The sequence below is a fragment of the Rhinatrema bivittatum genome, chromosome 7 (assembly GCF_901001135.1).
Source record: "Rhinatrema bivittatum chromosome 7, aRhiBiv1.1, whole genome shotgun sequence".
NCBI lineage: Eukaryota > Metazoa > Chordata > Amphibia > Gymnophiona > Rhinatrematidae > Rhinatrema > Rhinatrema bivittatum.
The window spans coordinates 262,283,293-262,303,276 of NC_042621.1; the positions used below are offsets into that span (position 1 = coordinate 262,283,293).

The 19,984-nt window shown below is 47.4% G+C and overlaps 1 protein-coding gene across 2 annotated transcripts in view; it reads left to right on the forward strand.

The window, feature by feature from the left end:
• RRP12 (ribosomal RNA processing 12 homolog) overlaps positions 1 to 19,984 on the forward strand; it is a 147,915-nt gene that overhangs the window by 111,793 nt on the left and 16,138 nt on the right. Inside the window, exons 28-32 of one of the 2 annotated variants that reach the window (XM_029610169.1) lie at positions 4,360 to 4,523; positions 5,275 to 5,382; positions 7,248 to 7,297; positions 7,461 to 7,542; positions 15,395 to 15,462. In XM_029610169.1, coding sequence (XP_029466029.1) covers positions 4,360 to 4,523; positions 5,275 to 5,382; positions 7,248 to 7,297; positions 7,461 to 7,542; positions 15,395 to 15,462 — 472 coding nt within the window. The remainder of the gene's footprint in view (positions 1 to 4,359; positions 4,524 to 5,274; positions 5,383 to 7,247; positions 7,298 to 7,460; positions 7,543 to 15,394; positions 15,463 to 19,984) is intronic. The other variant, XM_029610170.1, reaches the window with a different exon arrangement.

The following is a 19,984-nucleotide window of genomic DNA, read 5'->3' on the forward strand; positions in this document are numbered from 1 at the left end:
GGGATGATCCTAGAGTCCTGCGGATCTTCCAGAGGGATGAACTGGACCCCCTCATTCCACATATCCTACAGGAATTGGACATTGAGGGCCCCTCAGGACCCGCCTGAGCCTAATCCACCAGCGAAGAAAGGGGACCCCCTTCTGGCTGGTCTACATCCACCGTGTAGGTCCTTTCCTTTCCATCCCACGTCCCTTCAACTGTTGTCCAGGGAATGGGATTTTCCAGAGCCCTCCCTCAAGGTCGAAAGAGCCATGGATAAGCTATATCCTCTCCCGGGTGATTTCCTGGAGCTTCTTAAGGTTCCCAAAGTAGATTCTGCATTCTCAGTGGTGACGAAAAGAACTATCATTCCAGTAATGGGTGGTGCAGCCTTGCGAGATCTTCAAGATCGAAAGCTGGAAGTTTATCTTAAAGAGAGTTTTCGAGGTGTCCGCCCTGGGGGTTCGGGCGGCTATTTGTAGTTCCTTTGCTCAGTGTGCAGGCCTTCGCTGGCTTCAACAGCTGCTCAGCTCCCAGGAGTTGCCTTTTGAGGAAGCACTTCAGGCAGACCACCTGGAGGCCGTCATAGCATATGGAGCAGACGCTCTATATGACATTCTGAGAATATTGGCCAGATCTGTGGTTTCTGCAGTCTCGGCTAGACGCCTCTTCTGGCTTCGCAACTGGTCGGCGGATTCTTCTTCCAAGTCGCAGCTGGGATCCCTACCCTTCAAGGGCAAGCTACTATTTGGGGAGGATCTTGACCAGATTATCAAGTCCCTCGGAGAGAATAAGGTACACAAACTGCCAGAGGATCGCCCTCGTTCTTCTAGGTCGTTTAATTCCACTAGAAGCCAATTCAGGAATCAACGTCGTTTCTGCCAGGAAAGGCCTGCAGCTCCTTGTCAGCCGTCCTCTCGATCTCAATCCTGGACTCAGTCCTTTCGTGCCCGAAGACAGCCCCGCTCTGGTCCGGCCCAGGGGATGTCCTCCATGTCTTCACAATGAAGCTATGCCGGCCCACTCCCCGATCCCCAGGATGGGGGGACGTCTCTCCCTTTTCTACGAGGAGTGGGTCAACATCACGTCAGATCAGTGGGTCCTGAATATTCTAAGACACAGCTATGCCTTAGAATTTTCTCGGCCGCTAAGAGATAGATTCCTCTTCTCTCCATGTGGCCCAGTCCAGAAACAACTCATAGTCCGGCAGACATTTGACAGGCTTCTAGCTCTCAGAGCGATTCGTCCGGTCCCCCCCCCTGGAAGTAGGCCGGGGACATTATTCGATATACTTCGTAGTCCCCAAGAAGGAAGGTTCCTTCCGCCCGATCTTGGATCTCAAGATGCTCAACAGGGCCCTCAAGATTCCCCACTTTCGGATGGAAACCTTGCGCTCCGTGATAGCGGTGGTACACTCCGGAGAATGTTTGGCCTCCCTGGATCTGATGGAAGCTTATCTACACGTTCCCATCCTCCAAGCGCATCAGCTTTTTCTGCGATTCAAGATCCTGGGACAGCATTTCCAGTTCCAGGCTCTACCCTTTGGTCTTGCGACCGCTCCTCGAACCTTCATGAAGGTGATGATAGTAGCTGCCGCTCTCCGGAGGGTGGGAGTCTTGGTGCACCCATTCCTGGACGACTGGCTCATTTGGGCAAAGTCCTCAGCCCAGTGCAACCGGGCGGTCGACAAGGTTTTGATGCTTCTTCACTCCCTTGGTTGGGTGGTCAAGAGCAGCCTTTCTCCATCTCAGTCTCTGGACTTCCTGGGGGCGCATTTCGACACAGTGCTGGGCAAGGTGTCTCTACCCCCGGACAGGGCTCATACACTCATAGCTCAGATACAGCGATTCATCGGTCTCTCGCTTCCAGCGGCTTGGGATTACCTCCAGGTCCTGGGATCCATGGCTTCCACCATCAATCTTGTCCCCTGGGCATTTGCACATATGCGTCCCTTACTGTGCGCCTTGCTCTCCTGCTGGAAGCCGGTGTCTCGGGACTTCCAAGCCATCCTTCCTCTCCCGCAGGGAGCCAAGGACAGTCTCTCGTGGTGGTTCAACCTGTCTCATCTTCTCCAGGGTGTTCCTTCGGACATACCGAACTGGGTAATCGTCATGACGGACGCCAGTCTCTCTGGCTGGGGAGCGGTGTGTCAGATGAGTTCTGTGCAAGGGAAGTGGACGCCGTCCCAAGCAACTTGGCCGATCAATCGCTTGGAGACCAGAGCAGTGCATCTGGCATTGAAACGCTTCCTACCTCTCGTCCATAGTCATGCAGTCCGAATACTCTCAGACAATGCGACCACTGTAGCCTACATCAATCGCCAAGGGTGCACGAGGAGCCAGCATGTCTCTTGGGAGACAGGTTGATGACGTGGGCGGAGACTCATCTCTCCCGCCTAGTGGCTTCCCACATCACAGGCGTAGACAACGTTCAAGCCGACTTTCTCAGTCAACTTCTAGATCCTGGAGAGCGGGAACTCTCAGAGGAGGCGGTGAATCTCCTGTTCCACAGATGGGGGACCCCCTATCTGGACCTAATGGCAACTTCCCGGAATGCCAAGGCAGCTCGATTCTTCAGTCGCAGAAGAGAGTACAGCGCAGAGGGAGTGGATACCTTAGTCCTCCCCTGGCCCTGTCACATTCTCCTCTACGTGTTTCCCCCTTGGCCTCTGGTGGGCAAGGTGCTCCGGAGAATAGAGTCCCACCAGGGCCTGGTAATTCTGGTGGTGTCGGAATGGCCCCGTCATCCGTGGTTTGCAGACTTGATCAACCTCGCAGTGGATGGACCTCTTCGTCTGGGTCACCTTCCACGCTTGCTGCATCAGGGTCCGGTATCTTTCGCCCAGGCCGATCGCTTCTGTCTTGCGGCCTGGCTTTTGATAGGCGCCGGCTGACACTGCGTGGATACCCAGAGGTCGTTATCTCGACCCTCCTCAAGGCTAGAAAGACGTCTAGCTCCATCTCCTATATCAGGGTATGGAAAGTTTTTTTTGAGAACTGGTGTGCCTCCATACCTGTTTTGCCACGGACCGCCTCGGTGGCTCAAATCTTTTCTTCAACAGGGACTGGACAAGGGTCTGGCCTACAACTCGCTGAGAGTTCGTTTTACAGATTTGGGAGTTTTGGGTTTTTTTTACATTTACTCGCCGCTGTCCACGGTCCTGGAGCCCTGTTCCAGCGGGGGTGAGTGAACCGGGCTCCCCGGTGTCACCCCTGACGCTGCCACTTGAACAGCCGGGCCCTCGGCCCTGGCAGCGGCCTCAACCAGGGGGGGATGGTCCCCTCAGAACCTTCCAACCCCCCTGGGAGGCAGGGCGGACCGAACTGAAAAACAGAAACTAAAAAAAAAAATAAGAGCGCCTGGAAACTTTACTAACCAGACCTTTTAAAACTTAAAAATAAGAACCAAACTACCTCTAACTGACTAGCAGGACCCAGGGCAGCCGAGGCTGTGACTACACGTGCACCATCTCCTGGAGACAGAGTAAGACTGAGGGGCTGTGGCTGGCACACTGTCATATATGGCTGAGCCGACAGGTCTTGCTCTGTCTCCATCTACTGGTGCGGAGTCACAACCCAGGTGTCCTGGACTGATCCTGGTACGTACAGGGAAAGTATTTTTATATATGCATACCTGTCTGAAAATGGCGTCTTAAAGCCTGTATTCTCACCCAAGAACAATGTTTTTTGTCTTATTGACATTTGTGTCCAATTTTTGTTACAAGTAGTACTGGGTCCCTTTACATTAAAGCAGAAGTTCTAAGCGCTTCATTCTTTCCTTAGTATCAGGAAAAGAGGAGACAGAATGGTATTCAGCCCCACTCTGGGGTCAGAGCGCTGCCACCACCAGGGCAGGAAGGACATGGATGATGTTTTCAGCAATTTTCTGGCGTAATGGTGCCACACGCAATAGATGTTGGTCTCAGCTGGCTGAAAGTGGCTTTGATTTGTGCGGAGCAGTAACTTCAAACCATGAAAGACGAGTCCCTAGACCTTGCTGTCTCCATTGATGTAGCATCCCTTTACTTGCCTCCTGGAAACTCAGAGCTCCTGTTTCTCTTTTCACTGTTGAACCTTTTTTTATGAAGTGCCTATGGTGGGGAAGCTTGTTTTCTTTCCTGAATAGAGCTGCCCAGAGCCTGTTGAATTGTTGGGCTGTCTACACACACGAGAGAAATTGGTAAATCCCAGGTCTCTAATGATGATGATTTTTTTTTTTTAAACCTGAAAACCTAACTGGCTGTGAGGTCACCAGGACAGCTTTGGGAAGCCCTGGCTTATGGTGTGAGAGGGTTCATCATGAAAATGACTGCCCTTTGTTTTCATATTGAAAATGAGATGGTGGATATTGATGTGAACATCCCCTTCATCTCGTTGCAGCATCGAGGAGATCTTGGCAGATTCTGACGATGAAGAGGCAGAGGAGAAGCCAGGCCAAGGACAGAAGAAGCGGACAAGGCAGAAGAGTCTGGCGTGGCTAAAGGAGGGAGAGGGTGATGAACCCCTGAACTTCCTTGACTCAAATGTGGCACAGAGAGTATTAGGTAAGGAGCCATATTGGTGGGGCTGGCAACTGTGAACTTCTGAATAAGAAAACATCGTACAGTGCAGCTCAAAGACTTTAAAAAAAAATATATATTTCTCATTTCTGCATCCATTAAAAAACATAAGTGCCAAGATACATTTGAAAAAAATGTGTGTGGTGAGTTGGGGAATCAACAAGTTTCTGGTGAATCATTTAATAACAGAAAGAACTCCAGACAAGTCATGTAATCATGAAATAAGGGTAAAAAAACTGCCCAGGAGGTTGTGAATGAAGCCTCGGGGTGCCATAGCCCAAAAGAGACCGCTTCTGATGAACCTGGAAGCCCAAAAGAGCAGGAAGGAACTGCCAGACCCTTTCCTAAAACATGATTCTAGCTCATACTGTGTACTATAATGCATTTAAGCTTGAGCTGTATTTTGATCTGTCTGTAAATCTTGCCAGCCCACTGCATGCTGCTTCTCAGTGTGGACTCCCTTAAAAGTAAAGGGGAAAAGGAAGTGGGGCTTGGAGTAATGAATGGAACCAATTCTTGTATTTTTAGGAGGTCTCCGGTTGTAGTTTAGAAAATCATATCATCATGTTATGGGGTGACAGTACCAGTCAGTCCCACGCAGGAAAGTATACGTAAGACGGATTCATTGGTGGTGGGGAGAGACCAGATGGGAACCACAAAGACCCTACAAAACTACAATTAATTAAATGCAGTCAAAGTACAGGGGTTGCTAACCTCCCTTTTCTTTTTAACCCAGCTACAAAACCAAATCTGAACAAGGACACAAAATTGAAGCATGACTTCCAGGTCACATCAGATGGGCGTCTGATCATCAAAGAGGAAGAGGAGGAAAACCAGTCCAAAGGTACATTGTCCTTTCACCATTTGCAGGAACCGAAGATAGTTATTCACATGATGCTTTTTTTTTTTTCCATATTCCAAGCATGCCTAAAATTTTGACCTCTACCACTGCCTTTGCTGCTAGGCCTCTCTTCAGGCCTTGTCATCTTTCTCTGTGATTCTTACATGACCAGCACTAAATCCAATACCTAAGACTTCTTCCATACCTTAGTCTGCACCTCAGAACTAGTGAAGCCATCAAGCAAAACATTTGGCCTCCCCCCATGCTCACTGAATGTTGGGTTTTAACCATGGTCACCACAGTGCCGCCCTGGGAGCCCTGTGCAGCAGTAGCATTGCTATTAGATTCATAACTGCTGCTCCGTACAGGCCACACCAGTACTCTTTAGAGGCAGAGGCCGTTAGGGTGCCGAATGGGGCAGTCTGTCTTCCAGAACTTTCCAGGAGTTCTGATAAGATGCTAATACAGTAAATCCTTCACAACGGCTATAATTTTTGAGTGAGCAGTTTTCCTTCTCTCAACATTTAGGAAATTTCTGCATAAACCTAGAGAACCTTTTTATTACACTTAAAGTAAAACCTGATTGGATGGAATGATGACTCTGTTCTGTGTAATATTTTCAGAAGGATAGCTGTGTTTGTCTGGTGTAGCAAAAATGACAAGAGTCAGGTGGCCTTATCTGAATGTGATTTACAAAAGAAACCAAATCCCTCCCCCTCCCTCCTCGCTCCCTCCCCCATCCTCCTCAATCCACCTTTCAGCCGGAGCTTCTCAACCCTCGCCTTCCTCATGGCCACCTGATTCCCCTGGGCCCCACCACGCCCTTTCTATTCCGCTTACGCACAGCAATATATATCAGTCGCTGTATCGCTTGTTTTCCACTGTTTTGCTGCCCCATTATATTTGTCATTCGTTTTTGACGACCTGTTTATTTTTAATCAAATTTTAACTATAATGGTTTTATTTATAATTGCTTATCTATAATTATTTTTTCTATATTCACCTGTTTTAGTTACAATTGCTTAGTTACAATTATTATTTTCTATACTCACCTGTTGTTTAACTATTTGTCGACTTGTTTCAATGTAACGCCATAGCTGCGACTGTTCTGCTTCAATGGAAACCGATATGATTTGATATTTTTATCAAGAATGTCGGTATATAAAAATTCTAAATAAATAAATAAATCCATTTATGTAAATTTTCTTGTAATTATCCAGCAGTAACTTCAATACCAGTGAAGTAAGGTTGGTTTTTGTTTTAAATTTTAAACATTGCTGTGCAGGTATGCTGTATAGGGAATATTTTAAGACTCCTTTTGCTTGGCAGCTGGAGTCGTTCCAGCTTTCCTTGTGAGCTAGTTTAGCGGCACCCAAGCAAGTTGAAGCTCTTTGCAGTCCGCCTTATGAGCTAGGTGGCTAGCTCATAAGGCGGACTATCACCTAACATGCACCATCAATAATTTCTCTGCTCAGAAGCTGTATATATTGGACTCCATATTTATATTGTACATTTGTATATAATTAACCCCCTCTATCTCTCTTTACTCTTACAATCCCAGTTCATTAGCCCTTGTTAATTGTAACTGCTTCTTTTCATCACGTTTTATTATGTTTTTTGGTTGTATTCTTCGCACCCCTGTTTTCTGTAAACCGACATGATGTGAACGAGTTCATGAATGCCGGTATAAAAAAACCTTAAATAAGTACTCCCAGCTTAGCAGGGAGTAAAATCTGGAACAGCTTAAGCTGCTGTGTAATGGGAGTCTTAACACGTTGCCTTACCTTGTCACAAATTTCATCTCTGGTACAAGTTCAAAGTCCGAGCATTGAGGTTTGATCTGCGACTCTCTGTGTTCTTTGGTTTAGCAGAAGTTGATGAGATGGCGGATCTTATGCAAGAAGTCGGCATTCAAAGTGTAAGTGATCCTGCGTCCCTGCTTTGCGTTTATCCTGTTTGGTTTTTAGTGCTTGTTTTTCAAGACTTTTTCAAGAAAGTGAATTTTTTTTTATGTGGATGAATTTTTTTTTTTTTAACTTGAGTCTCAATTCACATGTGATGTTGCATGTTCTTGTCTGCAGAAGAAAGCTCAGAAACGAAGGTCCAGAAAAGGTGACGAAGACGAGGAAGCCATGGAAATGCCATCCGAATTGCAATATAGAGGTAAATCTTTCTTGCTGATTTACAGAGTAGTTGGCAGTAAGGCAAGGCTGTGTGAGCACCTGTACATCAATTAAGGTTTATCTATAGGCTTCTGTGCTCAACACTTGAAGTCTCTGACCAAATATTTTTACGATTTCCTCTTGCTCCAAGAAGTATTCTCAGCCTGCAACATTCATTGCCTTTCCCCATGCTTAGAGATTGGACTTGGGCTTCTCTCTTGCTGCATACTTTTCCCACATGAGGGAGGAGGTTAGTGTTTCACAAGATGTAAAGATTTTGAAAATTGCAACAGGTGAAATATAACAGGTGAATGGTTATACACACATGGTCTTTGAGAACAAAATGGCAGACTAAAGCATGTACTGAAATTTAGCTTTCCTAGCATGTAGCCAGATGGACTCAGGACCAATGGATTATGCTCCCCTGCCAGAAGATGGAGACTGAGCAAAGCTGACATCACAGTACATATACCCCTACCGTGAAAACAGCCCTCCAGTATTCTCCGTCTCCAGCAGATGGTAGATGTACATCTCCCTATGGTGATTGTTGTACTTTTTTGGAAGGAGAAATTCTACATTCTAAATTGGAGAAAATTGAGCCCCGCTCTCCTGCGGTGATACCTAAAGATCCCTCCCCCCAGTTGAGAATTCCTGAGGTGATTTTTGAGATCCCTCAGAGGTGTGCCTTGGTCTGGTAGCCGGTTCCCGGCATGGACTTTGCTGCTTAGGCAGCTGAAAGGCAGCGGGTGCAGGAAGCTGTGTGTGGCGTGATGGCCAAAGCCCTCTCCCCCTGCAGCTGGAGACAGTCTCTATTCAGCCGGTAAGCGCTGAGCTCAGGTAAGTTAAAAAAAAAAAAAAAAAAAAAGATTTACCTTTTGACTTGGAGGCAATTAGAGGGATTTTCGATAGGAACCCTTCCCCCCTTGGTTTCCATGCTCGGCGTGCCATACTGACGTCATTCCCACTCCTGTTGGTGTAAGGAAAATTGGATTTCCGAGTGGGTTGAGCAGTCCCCGGTGGGCTAGGCCTTGCTGTACACTTGGTCGGCCCATTGCATGGTGGACCACGGCAGCGCCATCTTGTGCACATTTCTGTGTGTGACTTTTTGCCCTCCATAGGACATCAGTGCACACAGTGCGTCAGCTCTATGCACATACTGTGTGCATAATGTTGGGCGCGTCCCAGGCACACAACTTGAAAACGCACGATACAGGAAGAGCTGTGTGCATACATTTTTAAGCACGAGCCGATTGAACGCACAGCTGCCGATGCCTATGGTGCCGGCAACCAAGAAACCTAAGTGCCTTGCTCTCTGCATTGCTTGTCATATTAGGGCTTCACAGCCCAACCTGGATTCCAACTTATGTCAGCTCTGTGAGGAAGCACAAGGAGAGTTGGCCACCTTGGACTTTGCTAAGCCAGGCTTCTCCCATTCAGATGATGAGTTGGTCACAGCCTTAACCTGCAGTATGCTGGATCTGAGTACACCCTTGATTGGTTCATCTGTGGGAGAGGGAAATTCAGCTGGACCCTCCCCAGTGCCTCCTGGATTCTAGGCATTAACCCGGCTGCCTTTTCTTGGGTGGAGCTTTTCCAGGGGCTACAAGCCTTCGAACAGGTACAGTCTGCTGCCACACTTGCCCCTGTCCGGCTGGAACCTCAGCCAGTGACCCCTCCCTCTCCCATTCTTACCAGCAGACCCTGAGGCATGTCTTGCCTTACTAAGGGTATCCCTGGTAGGGACCCGGATGGCACGTGCAAAGAGGACCCAGATTCCCTGGAAGATGGGGAAATCCCCCCCCTGGGTTGGAACCGTATCGGACCATGTTACTGTTCTTTCACAGAGACGAATTGCCATCCCTGGTTTCCCAGACCCTGAAGATGCTGGGATTTCCTGGGACGGATTCTTTGACCAACCAAAGAAGAATCCCATTCTGATTTCCTGTGGAAAGCTTCTTGCTACTTTCCAGTGATGGACGCCATCCAGGAGTTGATTGATCTGGAATGGGATGCCCCAGAAACAAGTTCTAAAGGGGGCTGAGCGTTGTAAGTTCTATATCCTCTGGACCTGGCAGTAAGAGAATGTATTTCCCTAAAGTGGATGCACTGGTCTGTACCATCTTTAAGTGAACAACTATCCCAGTGGAGGGAGGGGCAACCTTAAAAAAAAAAAACGAAAAAAAAAAAATGCACATGATAGACGGATTAAGTCTATCCTTAAACAAGTCTTTGCAGTAGCAATGACCTTACAAATTGCTTCTTGTTGTGCTCTGGTGGCTCATTCATATCTACTTCTCTCACAGGAGGTGAATGACTTGGGGGTGAATTCCAGAGCGGTTATGGAAACCGCTGCCGCCTTTTTAGCAGACGTGGGCTCTGATCTAGTACATACTTCAGCCAGAGGAGTGGCTTAAGTGGTGGTAGCCAGACAGCTATGGGAGCAGAATTGGTCAGCTGTCGCAACCTCCACAACTAAACTTACAAAGATGCCCTTTAAAGGGTCATTCCTATTTGGGAACGAGCTGGAAAATCTGGCCAGTAAATGGGGCAGATCTCCAGTTCTCCGCTTACCAGAAGATAAGAGGAATCAGTTACAGTGCCCCTAGCCTATGAGGGGTTGTTCCAGGGGTTTCCAGCATTTTTGCCCCTATAGAACTTTGACATTTCAGAAGTCTCGACCCCTTGAGAGGTCTTGTATCCTGCAGCCCAAGAGAGAGGGGGGGCAGGTTTGGGTTCAGACTTGCCCCGAACCACCCAATACAATTTTACCTTCCCACCTTAGGGATGAGATGATAGGTCGTCTGTCTTTCTTTTACTAGTGGTGGGTCGAGATCACTTTGGACAAATGGGTACTGGAAGTCTTACGAGAAGGATATGCGCTGGAATTCCACAGCACTCCTTGGGACATATTCGTAATGTGTCCTTGCCACTCCCAGCTCAAGAAGCAGGCAGTGGAGGTAACACTGCTAAGGCACCTCAGGATGAGGGCAGTGATCCCAGTACCTATGCCCAAGGAAAATACAGGGTGTTATGCCATTTATTTTGTCATACCCAAGAAGGAAGGTTCATTTTGTCCCTTCCTGGACTTCAAGAGTATCAACTGTCACCTGCAAGTGACTCATTTTTGCATGGAAACCTTACACTCCGTGATAATGGTCGTACAATTGGGAGAGTTCCTAAGCTCCCTGGAACTATCTGAGGCCTAACTACATATTTCAATCTGACAAGAACACCAATGTCTCCTAGGTTTTGCAATTCTGGGTCGACATTATCAGTTTTGGGTGTTCCCTTTGGCCTAGCCACTCCCAGAACATTTTCCAAGGTTATGGTGATCGTGGCGGCAACGTTGAGGAAAGTCCAGATCCTGGTTTTCCCGTACTTGGACAACTGGCGATATGGGCTAAGCCCATGGAAGGGAGCCTCCTGGTGACCAAAAGGGTGATGATCTTGTTACAGGAACTTGGTTTGGTAGTAAACCTGGCCAAGAGCAGCCTCAAGCTTTCCCAGTCCTTGGAGTATCTGGGAGTCCGCGTTGACACTGGGCAGGGCAAGGTCTTTCTTCCGACTACATGGATGCAGAAGTTGATGTACTGGGTGCGTCAGTTGGTGAACACGGTACGCCCAATGGTGTGGAGCCATCTTCGAGTCCTCAGTTTGATGGCGGCAACCCTGGAAGTAGTGCCGTGAGTGACGGCACACATGAGTCCACTTCAGCGCTCTCTGCTATCACATTGGAACCCACAGTCTCAAGTCTATGCGGTTCGTCTCCACTTACCAATGGAAGTCTGTTTTTGCCTCCAGTGGTGGTTGCAGAAAGTTCATCTGAGCAGGGGTGTGTCCCTGAACTCCTCGAACTAGCTGGTTCTCACAACATATGCAATTCTCCCGGGCTGGGGAGCTCACTGTCAGGAGCTGACGGCCCAGGGATATTGGATGGAAGAAGAGGCCCTCTGGAAGATTAATCACCTGGAAGCACGGGCAGTCAGATTGGAGTGTCTACAGTTCAGCCACAAACTCCAAGGTCAAGTGGTCTGCGTGATGATGGACAACACAATGACGGTAGCCTACATCAACTGCCAGGGAGGAACCAAGAGCCAGCCGGTGTCTCAGGAGATAGACCTCCTTATGGACTGGATGGAAGTACATCTACAGAAGATCTCAGCCTCCCACATCGCAGGAAAAGACAGCGTCAGTGCAGACTTTCTAGGCAGGGAGAGTCTGGATCCAGGAGAGTGGGGATTTCGACCAAAGCGATTCAACTGATGATAGATCGCTGGGGCCTCTCATCAATCAACCTGCTGGCCGCATCTCACAGTGCAAAGGTTCTTCGATTCTTCAGTCGCAGAAGAGATCTGTTGTCCCTGGGACTCGATGCTCTCGTCCAGATCTGGCCAGAAGATGAGTTGCTATATGCCTTTCCTCCATGGCCCAAACTGGGCAGGGTCATTTGCAGAATCGAATTCCACAGGAGACTAATCCTGTTAGGAGCTCCAGATGGGCCCAGGCATCCTTGGTATGCAGACTTGCAGAGATGTCTGGTGGAGAACTCCCTGCGTCTCCCATCGCACAGGGACCTGTCTCAGCAGGGACAGATCCTTCATGAAGATCCAACTCTATTCTGTCTTATGGTCTGGTCTTTGAGATGGCTTGCCTGATGAAGCGGGGGTATTCTGTGGTGGTAATTATCACCTTACTCCGTGCTTGGAAGTTCTCCACATCCCTAGCAGATGTGCAGGTCTGGAGAGTATTTGAGGCCTGGTGTGAAAAACACAGTGTCCCTCCTTGGATGGTCAAAATCCCACTTATTCTGGAATTTTTGCAGGACGGCTCGAATATATGTTTGGCCCTTAACTCCTTGAAGGTGCATGTATGGGCTCTCTCCTGTTTCAGGGGTGAAGTGAATGGGGCCTCTCTGTTGACTCATCCTGACATGAACCGGTTTCTGAAGAGATTGAAGCACCTTAGACCTCCCTTATGGTTGCCGGTCCCCTTGTGGAATCTTAATTTAGTACTGGATTTTTTGGCAGGTCCTTCTTTTGACCATTTCACAGTCTTTCCTTGCATTTATTGACTTTGAATTTGGTGTTCTTGGTGGCTATATGCTTGGCACGTCACATCTCTGAACTGCAGGCATTGTGCTGGGAGTTGTTCCTCCAGAGGACTCCAGGGGCGTTACAGCTACATACAGTTCCATCCTTCTTGCCCAAGGTTGTATCCCAGTTTCATTTGAATCAGTCCATTTTATTGCCATCCCTAGATAAACTGAAGGATGTGGAGAAATATCGTCTCCTCTGTCATTTGGATGTCGAGAGACCCTAGTGCAGTATCTGGAAGTCGCAGAACCACTCCAAAAGATGGACCCCTGGTTGTCCTTCACAGCAGAAGGAAGCAGGGCGAACCAGCTTCGCAGGCTACCATAGCTCGCTGGATTAAGGAAATGGTCATGGGAGCCTATGTGGAGGCTGGAAAGCCATTGCCTTCTCAGGTTAGAGCTCATTCCACTAGGGCTCAGGAAGTCTCATGGGCGGAAATTAGACTACTGTTGTCCGTCAATATCTGCTGAGCGGTGACGTGGTCCTCCTTGCACACCTTCTCCAGGTTTTGTTGCCTGGATGCACAGGCCCGAGAGAACGCACGGATGGGTTGACTGGACCACGGGCAGCCTCCTGCCCCAATCAGGAGTAGCTTTTGTACATTCCATTGGTCCTGAGTCCATCTGACTACACGTTAGGAAATGGAGAAATTACTTATCTGATAATTTTGTTTTCCTTAGTGTAGGCAGATGGACTCAGCATCCCGCCCTCAGCTGCTCAAGGACTGTGCCATGGGTTCTTCCGAGGGGTGGGCCTCGAATCCAAGGGTTTACGGGTAAGTGTTCATCCAGTCCCTAGATCAGGGTACCTATATTCCTTCTGGAGTTCAGTGTATAGTTGGTTGAGTACAGTTACGGTTATTCATTTTTAATCAAATTTTTAATCAAGTCCTTTCACTAGTATGTCCACAGTGGCTTTTGAAGAGAATACTGGAGGGCTGAGGTCATGGCAGGGGTATATGTATTGTGATGTCAGCTTTACAGTCTTACTCTGTCTCCACCTGCTGGCAGGGGAGCATAACCCATTGGTCCTGAGTCCATCTGTCTACACTAAGGAAAACAAAATTATCAGGTAAGTAATTTCTCCATTTTAAAAATTACTGAGCAATGGAGCTCTTGGTTCTCTGGCTTTGCTTCAGTTGTCTTGCAGCTTGAGTTTCCAGGCATGGGATTTTCACCCCTATATTATTGTTCTGCTCTCTATGGTGGTTAGCAGCGTGCGATTATGAAACACAGTGCTCTAGGGTGGAATCTTATTAGTTTCCTGGGCTTGCTGTGAGAATCAGGTTTATTAGATTGCAGTTAACCACTGACATATCCACAAAAATGTATGAATTTAAAGACTTCCTTAAGGAAAGCGATGGTGTGTGGCTGCAGTCGGCTGCTCATTGTGGAGACTGCAGTGAGAATACTTTGCAGGGACGGCAGACCTGGAAAGCAAACTGCTTCTGCAGCTAAGAGAGACACCGCACCAGCTCAGGAAATTATTTCAGATCTTGCCATGCAAACCTGGCTGTGAACTATCTTTACAAGAAATATTCAGTGCACGCTTAAGCCTTGATTGCCGTTATATTCTACAAATGATATGGTCTCCGCTGGCATGGCCTGAAAGACTGACACTTCGCTGGTGTTTTTTAATTAAGTTTTAGATGTTCTTTTGCTGGTGCAAAACTTCAGCGAGCAGCACGGAGACTTTCTGTTATATCCAGAACCAGAGGTGCCCTTCAGTTCTGTCATGGTTACCCCAATTTGATAAGCCCCTGAATTGTAGCTGGTACTTTGGTGAAAAAAACTGGCATGTGGTTTTCCAGTAGCACATTGGCTTAGTTCAAATTCTATTTTAAATATGTAGGAGGCTAAAGAATGTGTGTGTGTTGGGGGCAGGGGTTGGTGGTGTGGAATACGCTACATTTTATGATTTGCTCATAAACAGCAATGTTCTGTGGCTTTAAATTCATGTTTTGCAGCTATGAGACTGTGCAGACGCAGAAACTAACTTCCTTTGATTAAAGCAGCACTGGTACTGGTGGGATCGAGTTTAAGCATTTTCCTTTAAAAAAAAAAAAAAAAATAAATTCTCTATCCATAACTTTGCAGAAAGGATTTTGTTTAAAATCTGTTTGCCTAGCAAATTGTCTCTCTACCTTTCCTCTCATTTTCATGCAGTACTGAGTAATTTTTCAGTTCACTGTGTGTAAAAACATGGAGAAACACTGCCAGAATTCATTATTGCTAAAATGATTTGGAAGGGTATTTTTTTTTCTTCTTCCAGTTTTTTTTTGAATGAAATTTAGTTTTTTGACTTAGCAAATCAACAGTTTTGTGTAGGCCATTTGGGGGGTGAAATTAATGACTGGAAGCATCACCCTTGTCCAAGGTGGTCGGTGTTAAAGCAGGCGAGGTTGTCTCACCCCTTTCTGCACTGGTGCAGGCAATGGGGAGCAGACCTGCTCTAGATTTTTATGAATGTTTTTTTGCAAGAGAGACAGAATGGGAGTACCTCTGAGCCATTCTCTTGTTGCTGCTGGGTCACAATAACGCAGCCTCCATTGCAGTTTTTAAGTCTTGGTTCTTGGTTGCCAGGCTCGGGTTTAGATGATATTTGCCACAGATTACTGAAATTCCTTAGAGACCTTTGGAACATAAAGGGAGCCATCTGCATTCAAGAAATGGGAAGGGTGAATCTTCCTGCAGGTGGCGGTGTTGGCACGGCAAGCTTGTTTTTCTTTTATTTTAACATGTTTTAATTCTTAATTACCAGCTGGAGGTTCTGGTATTCACAGACCGCTGACCAAAAAGCCTGGATCTGGTGCCGATTACAAGTCAAAGGTATAGTAAGATGAAGAACTGGGGTGGGTTACAAGCAGCCTGTGTTAGCAGCCCCCTTTGAAATGCTAATAATGGCCTCTCTAGTTAGGCTGGAAGCATGCTCATTGTAGATGACCGTGGCAGCAGACTTGTCTAATTAATGCTGAAAAATGTAAGCTTGTCAGCTCCAGGGAGAGAACTTTTTCAGGTAAGGCGCTTCCGTTGTAGAGTGCGCTGTCCTTTGATTTGAGACTTGAAGTTATGTATTTTTCATTCTGAAAGAATCTCAAGGCCTGACTTTTTAATCACTTCTTGGGAATTTAAGTTCATTAATAGAATCTGTAGATAATTAAAAGGTTCATCCATTTTGGTTGGTAATATGAATGGGGTAACTAGGATATGGTGCAATGGTGATTATGCTTTGTTGGATTTATTTTTTTTTGTGTGTATGTGGTGTGTTATGATTGATTTTTATTGTATTGTAAGAGTGGAATATGCTCATTGGGTTGGCAGCCCTTCATTTTCTCTCTCCATTATGTGCTTCTGTAACACCTTTACTGTTCAAAAGGAGCAGCAGCACTAAGAATTAAGGGCCTGATTTTCAAAAGCATTTACACGCTTAAAACGGGGTTTTACACGTGGAAATGCACTTAACATGGGTAAATGGCTTTTGAAAATTGCTATGATGGTATGTTATATATGCGTAACTCCTTTGAAAATACACCTGACAGGCAATTTTGGAAGAAGTTAACGTGTAGAAGTAGCATATATCGTAGCAATTTTCAAAAGCCCATTCACACGCGTAAACGTTTTGAAAATTACCGTCCGTATGCCTATATGTAAAAATTACCGTCCATATGCCTATATGTAAAAAATCACCAAAGCTAATGATTTCCGAATTATCCCAAACAACTGAAAAGCAGGATGTTAAAGCAAACAAAAAACACACTTTGAAATGTCTGTATGCCAATGCCAGAAGTCTAAGAATTAAGATGGGAGAGTGTATAGTAGCAAATGATGAGATTGACATAATTGGCATCACAGAAACTTGGTGGAAGGAGGATAACCAATGGGACAGTGCTATATCAGGGTACAAATTATATCGCAATGATAGGGAGGATCAACTTGGCGGGGGTGTGGCACTTTATGTCCAGGAGGGTATAGAGTCCAACAGGATAAAGATCATAAAGAAACTAAATGCTCAGTAGAATCTATATGGGTAGAAATCCCGTCCACCTGGACAAAATGGTCAGACAGATGATGAAATGCTAAGAGAAATCAGGGAAGCAAACCAATTTGGCAGTGCAATAATAATGGGAGATTTCAATTACCCCAATAAAGTTCCCCAATAAAGTACCCCAATAAAGTTCCTGGATGTAATAAATGATTGCTTCATGGAGCAATTGGTTCAGGAACCAACAAGAGAGGGAGCTATTTTAGATTTAATTCTTAGTGAAACGCAGGATTTGGTGAGAGAGGTAACTGTGGTGGAGCCACTTAGCAACAGTGATCATAACATGATCAAATTTAAACTAATAACTGGAAGGGGGACAATAAGTAAATCTGCAGCTCTAACACTAAATTTCAAAAGGCAAACTTTGATAAAATGAGGAAAATAGTTAGAAAAAAACTGAAAGGTGCAGCTGCAAAGGTTAAGTGTTCAACAGGCTTGGACATTGTTTAAAAATACAATCCTAGAGGCACAGTCCATATGTATTCCACACATTAAGAAAGGTGCACGGAAGGCAAAACGATTACCATCATGGTTAAAAGGTGAGGTGAAAGAGGTTCCCTGTACGTACCGGATCAGTCCAGACTCCTGGGTTATGCCTCCGCACCAGTAGATGGAAACAGAGCAAAACTTGACAGGCTCTGCCATATATACCAGGGTGCCGCCCATAGCCTGTCAGTATTTCTCTGTTTCCAGCAGATGGTATGGGTGCATAGCTCACAGCCTAGGAAAAAAAAAAAAAAGGGGGAATAGTGAAGTTTGAGGACTAGATTTTGGAGATATAGAGTCGGTGTACTTTCTTCTTTGGCTTTTTGTCTTTTTCAATTAAGTTTAAAAAAAAACAAACCAAAAAACTAGTCTTCTGTTTATTTCCTCTCACAGGCTGGAGGAATGGCCCTCTCAGGTCCTGAGAGGGCCATCCCCCCTGGTCGAGCAGATCGCTGGGGCTAGGGGTTGAGGACCCTACTTGCGTAAGCCCAGCCGGGGTGATATGGGGAGCCCGGCTCACTCACCCTAGCCGATCCATTCCAGCACTCGTCGGGGGATAGCGCCGACGAGGTAAAAAACAAAACAAAAAAAAAAACCCAAGATACTGTTTATTTCTTGCGGCGTCTCTCCGAGCAGTGCGGCGGCGATTTCCTCTGTCTTTACCCCCTCCCTCGCGGCGCTCGTTCTGGGGCATTTCGCGGTTTTGCTTCTCAGAGTCGGGCAGGCATGCCACGTTGCACGGCCTGCGGGACTGGGAGCGCGCGCCTTTCCCGGGACGGGCTGTGCTCAGCCTGTATCCTGGGAGGCGAGGGGCCGTCGGAGGCAATTCGGGGGGTGCTGGTTCGGAGGACGTCCGTGGCGATCGAGGTGGGATCGCGATACCCTCAGATCTCTAAGCCGTCCAGGAGGAGAGGGGGAACTCCCACCATTTTGCCGCCGGCACCTGTTAGTGTGGAGTCGACCGCGGAGGGGTCCAGGGATTCTTCCTCCCCCCCCCCCCCCCCCCCACAGCGGCCAGCTTCTCGGCCGACTTCCCCTGCAGCGGCTGCGGGAAGGGGAGCTGCGCAGGAGATGGACACAAATTCGAAGGGCTCCTGCGCCTCTTTTTCGTCAGGTTTTATTCTTGCCATGCACAGGGCTTTTAAAGCCCGCAAGGCTCTCAAGAAGCGCCCGTATTAGCCAGAGCCCCAGGGGACCCGGCCCACTGCGCCCAAGGCTCGTCCACGGCCGGATGACATCGCCGATCCTTCCGAGGCTAAACGGCCACTGCGGGCCTTTCCACCCAAGGAGGATACAGATGTCTCAGAGGACTTTGAGGATCAAGAGGAGCCCTCCCTGCCCCCGAGAGGGGCAGAGGGGGATGGCACTCCCGCGCAAGGAGCAGCGCGACAAGGCCAGAACTCGGAAGGAGACGTTACTCTCCCGCTGGAGTCCGATATCCGCGCAGTTCCAGCTCCCGTTACCTCTGATGGTTGTGGCCCGTTCCAGTTTGGATTGGTGTTTGGATCCGGGCAATCTTCTACATGGGGTCTCTATTGTGGCCCCGGACTGGACGGTGGTCACCACGGACGCAAATCTCTCCGGCTGGGGGGCGGTATGCTTACGACAGTCCGTGCAAGGGCGCTGGTCTGCGACCGAGTCACGCTGGTCGATCAATCGGTTGGAGACCAGGGCGGTTCGCCTGGCGTTGCTGGCATTCCTACCATTAGTTCAGGGGAAATCGGTCAGGGTCCTGTTCAACAATGCGACCACAGTGGCTTATATCAATCGTCAGTGTGGACGTCAGAGTGGAAATATATCAAGTCACAATGGATATCAATAGAATATATATCAATGGAAATATATCAAGTCACAGTGGCTTATATCAATCGTCAGTGTGGAAGTCAGAGTGGAAATCCGAATGAACTGTATTTGATGGGGGGGGGAAAGGCTGATGTGCACGGAGCAGGAGAGGGACCTAGGGGTTATAGTGTCTAATGATATGAAGTCTGCGAAACAATGCGACAAGGCGATAGCAAAAGCCAGAAGAATGCTGGCTGCATAGAGAGAGGAATATCGAGTAAGAAAAGGGAAGTGATTATCCCCTTATACAGATCCTTGGTGAGGCCTCACCTGGAGTACTGTGTTCAGTTCTGGAGACCGTATCTACAAAGAGACCGAGACAAGATGGAAGCGATACAGAGAAGAGCGACCAAAAAGGCGGAGGGTCTTCATCGGATGTCATACGAAGAGAGATTGAAGAATCTAAATATGTACACCCTGGAGGAGAGGAGGAACAGGGGTGACATGATTCAGACCTTCAGATACTTGAAAAACTTTAACGATCCAAAGACAACGACAAACCTTTTCCGTCAGAAAAAAATCAGCAGAACCAGTGGTCACGAGCTGAGGCTCCAGGGAGGAAGACTAAGAACCATGTCAGGAAATATTTCTTCACGGAGAGAGTGGTGGATGCCTGGAATGCCCTTCCGGAGGAAGTGGTGAAGTCCAAAACTGTGAAGGACTTCAAAGGGGCGTGGGATAAACACTGTGGATCCATCAGGTCTAGAGGAAGTGTATAAAGAGGAGGCAGCAAAACACTGCACGGAGCGGCAGTAGCCACAGAGGCATTCACGGAGCGGGATGCCAGTGGTTGGTGTTCCACCTTCACGGAGCGGAAGGATGGAGGCCTGCCATCTCCATATTTAAAAAAAAAACAAAAACCAGGGGTGGGCAAGAGTATGTAAAATTAACGAAGAGTTCATAAGCTATAGGTACTACCAATCATTAGGCTTATTCAATATTTGATGATAGATAATGTGGCTTTCAATGCATACTTCACTT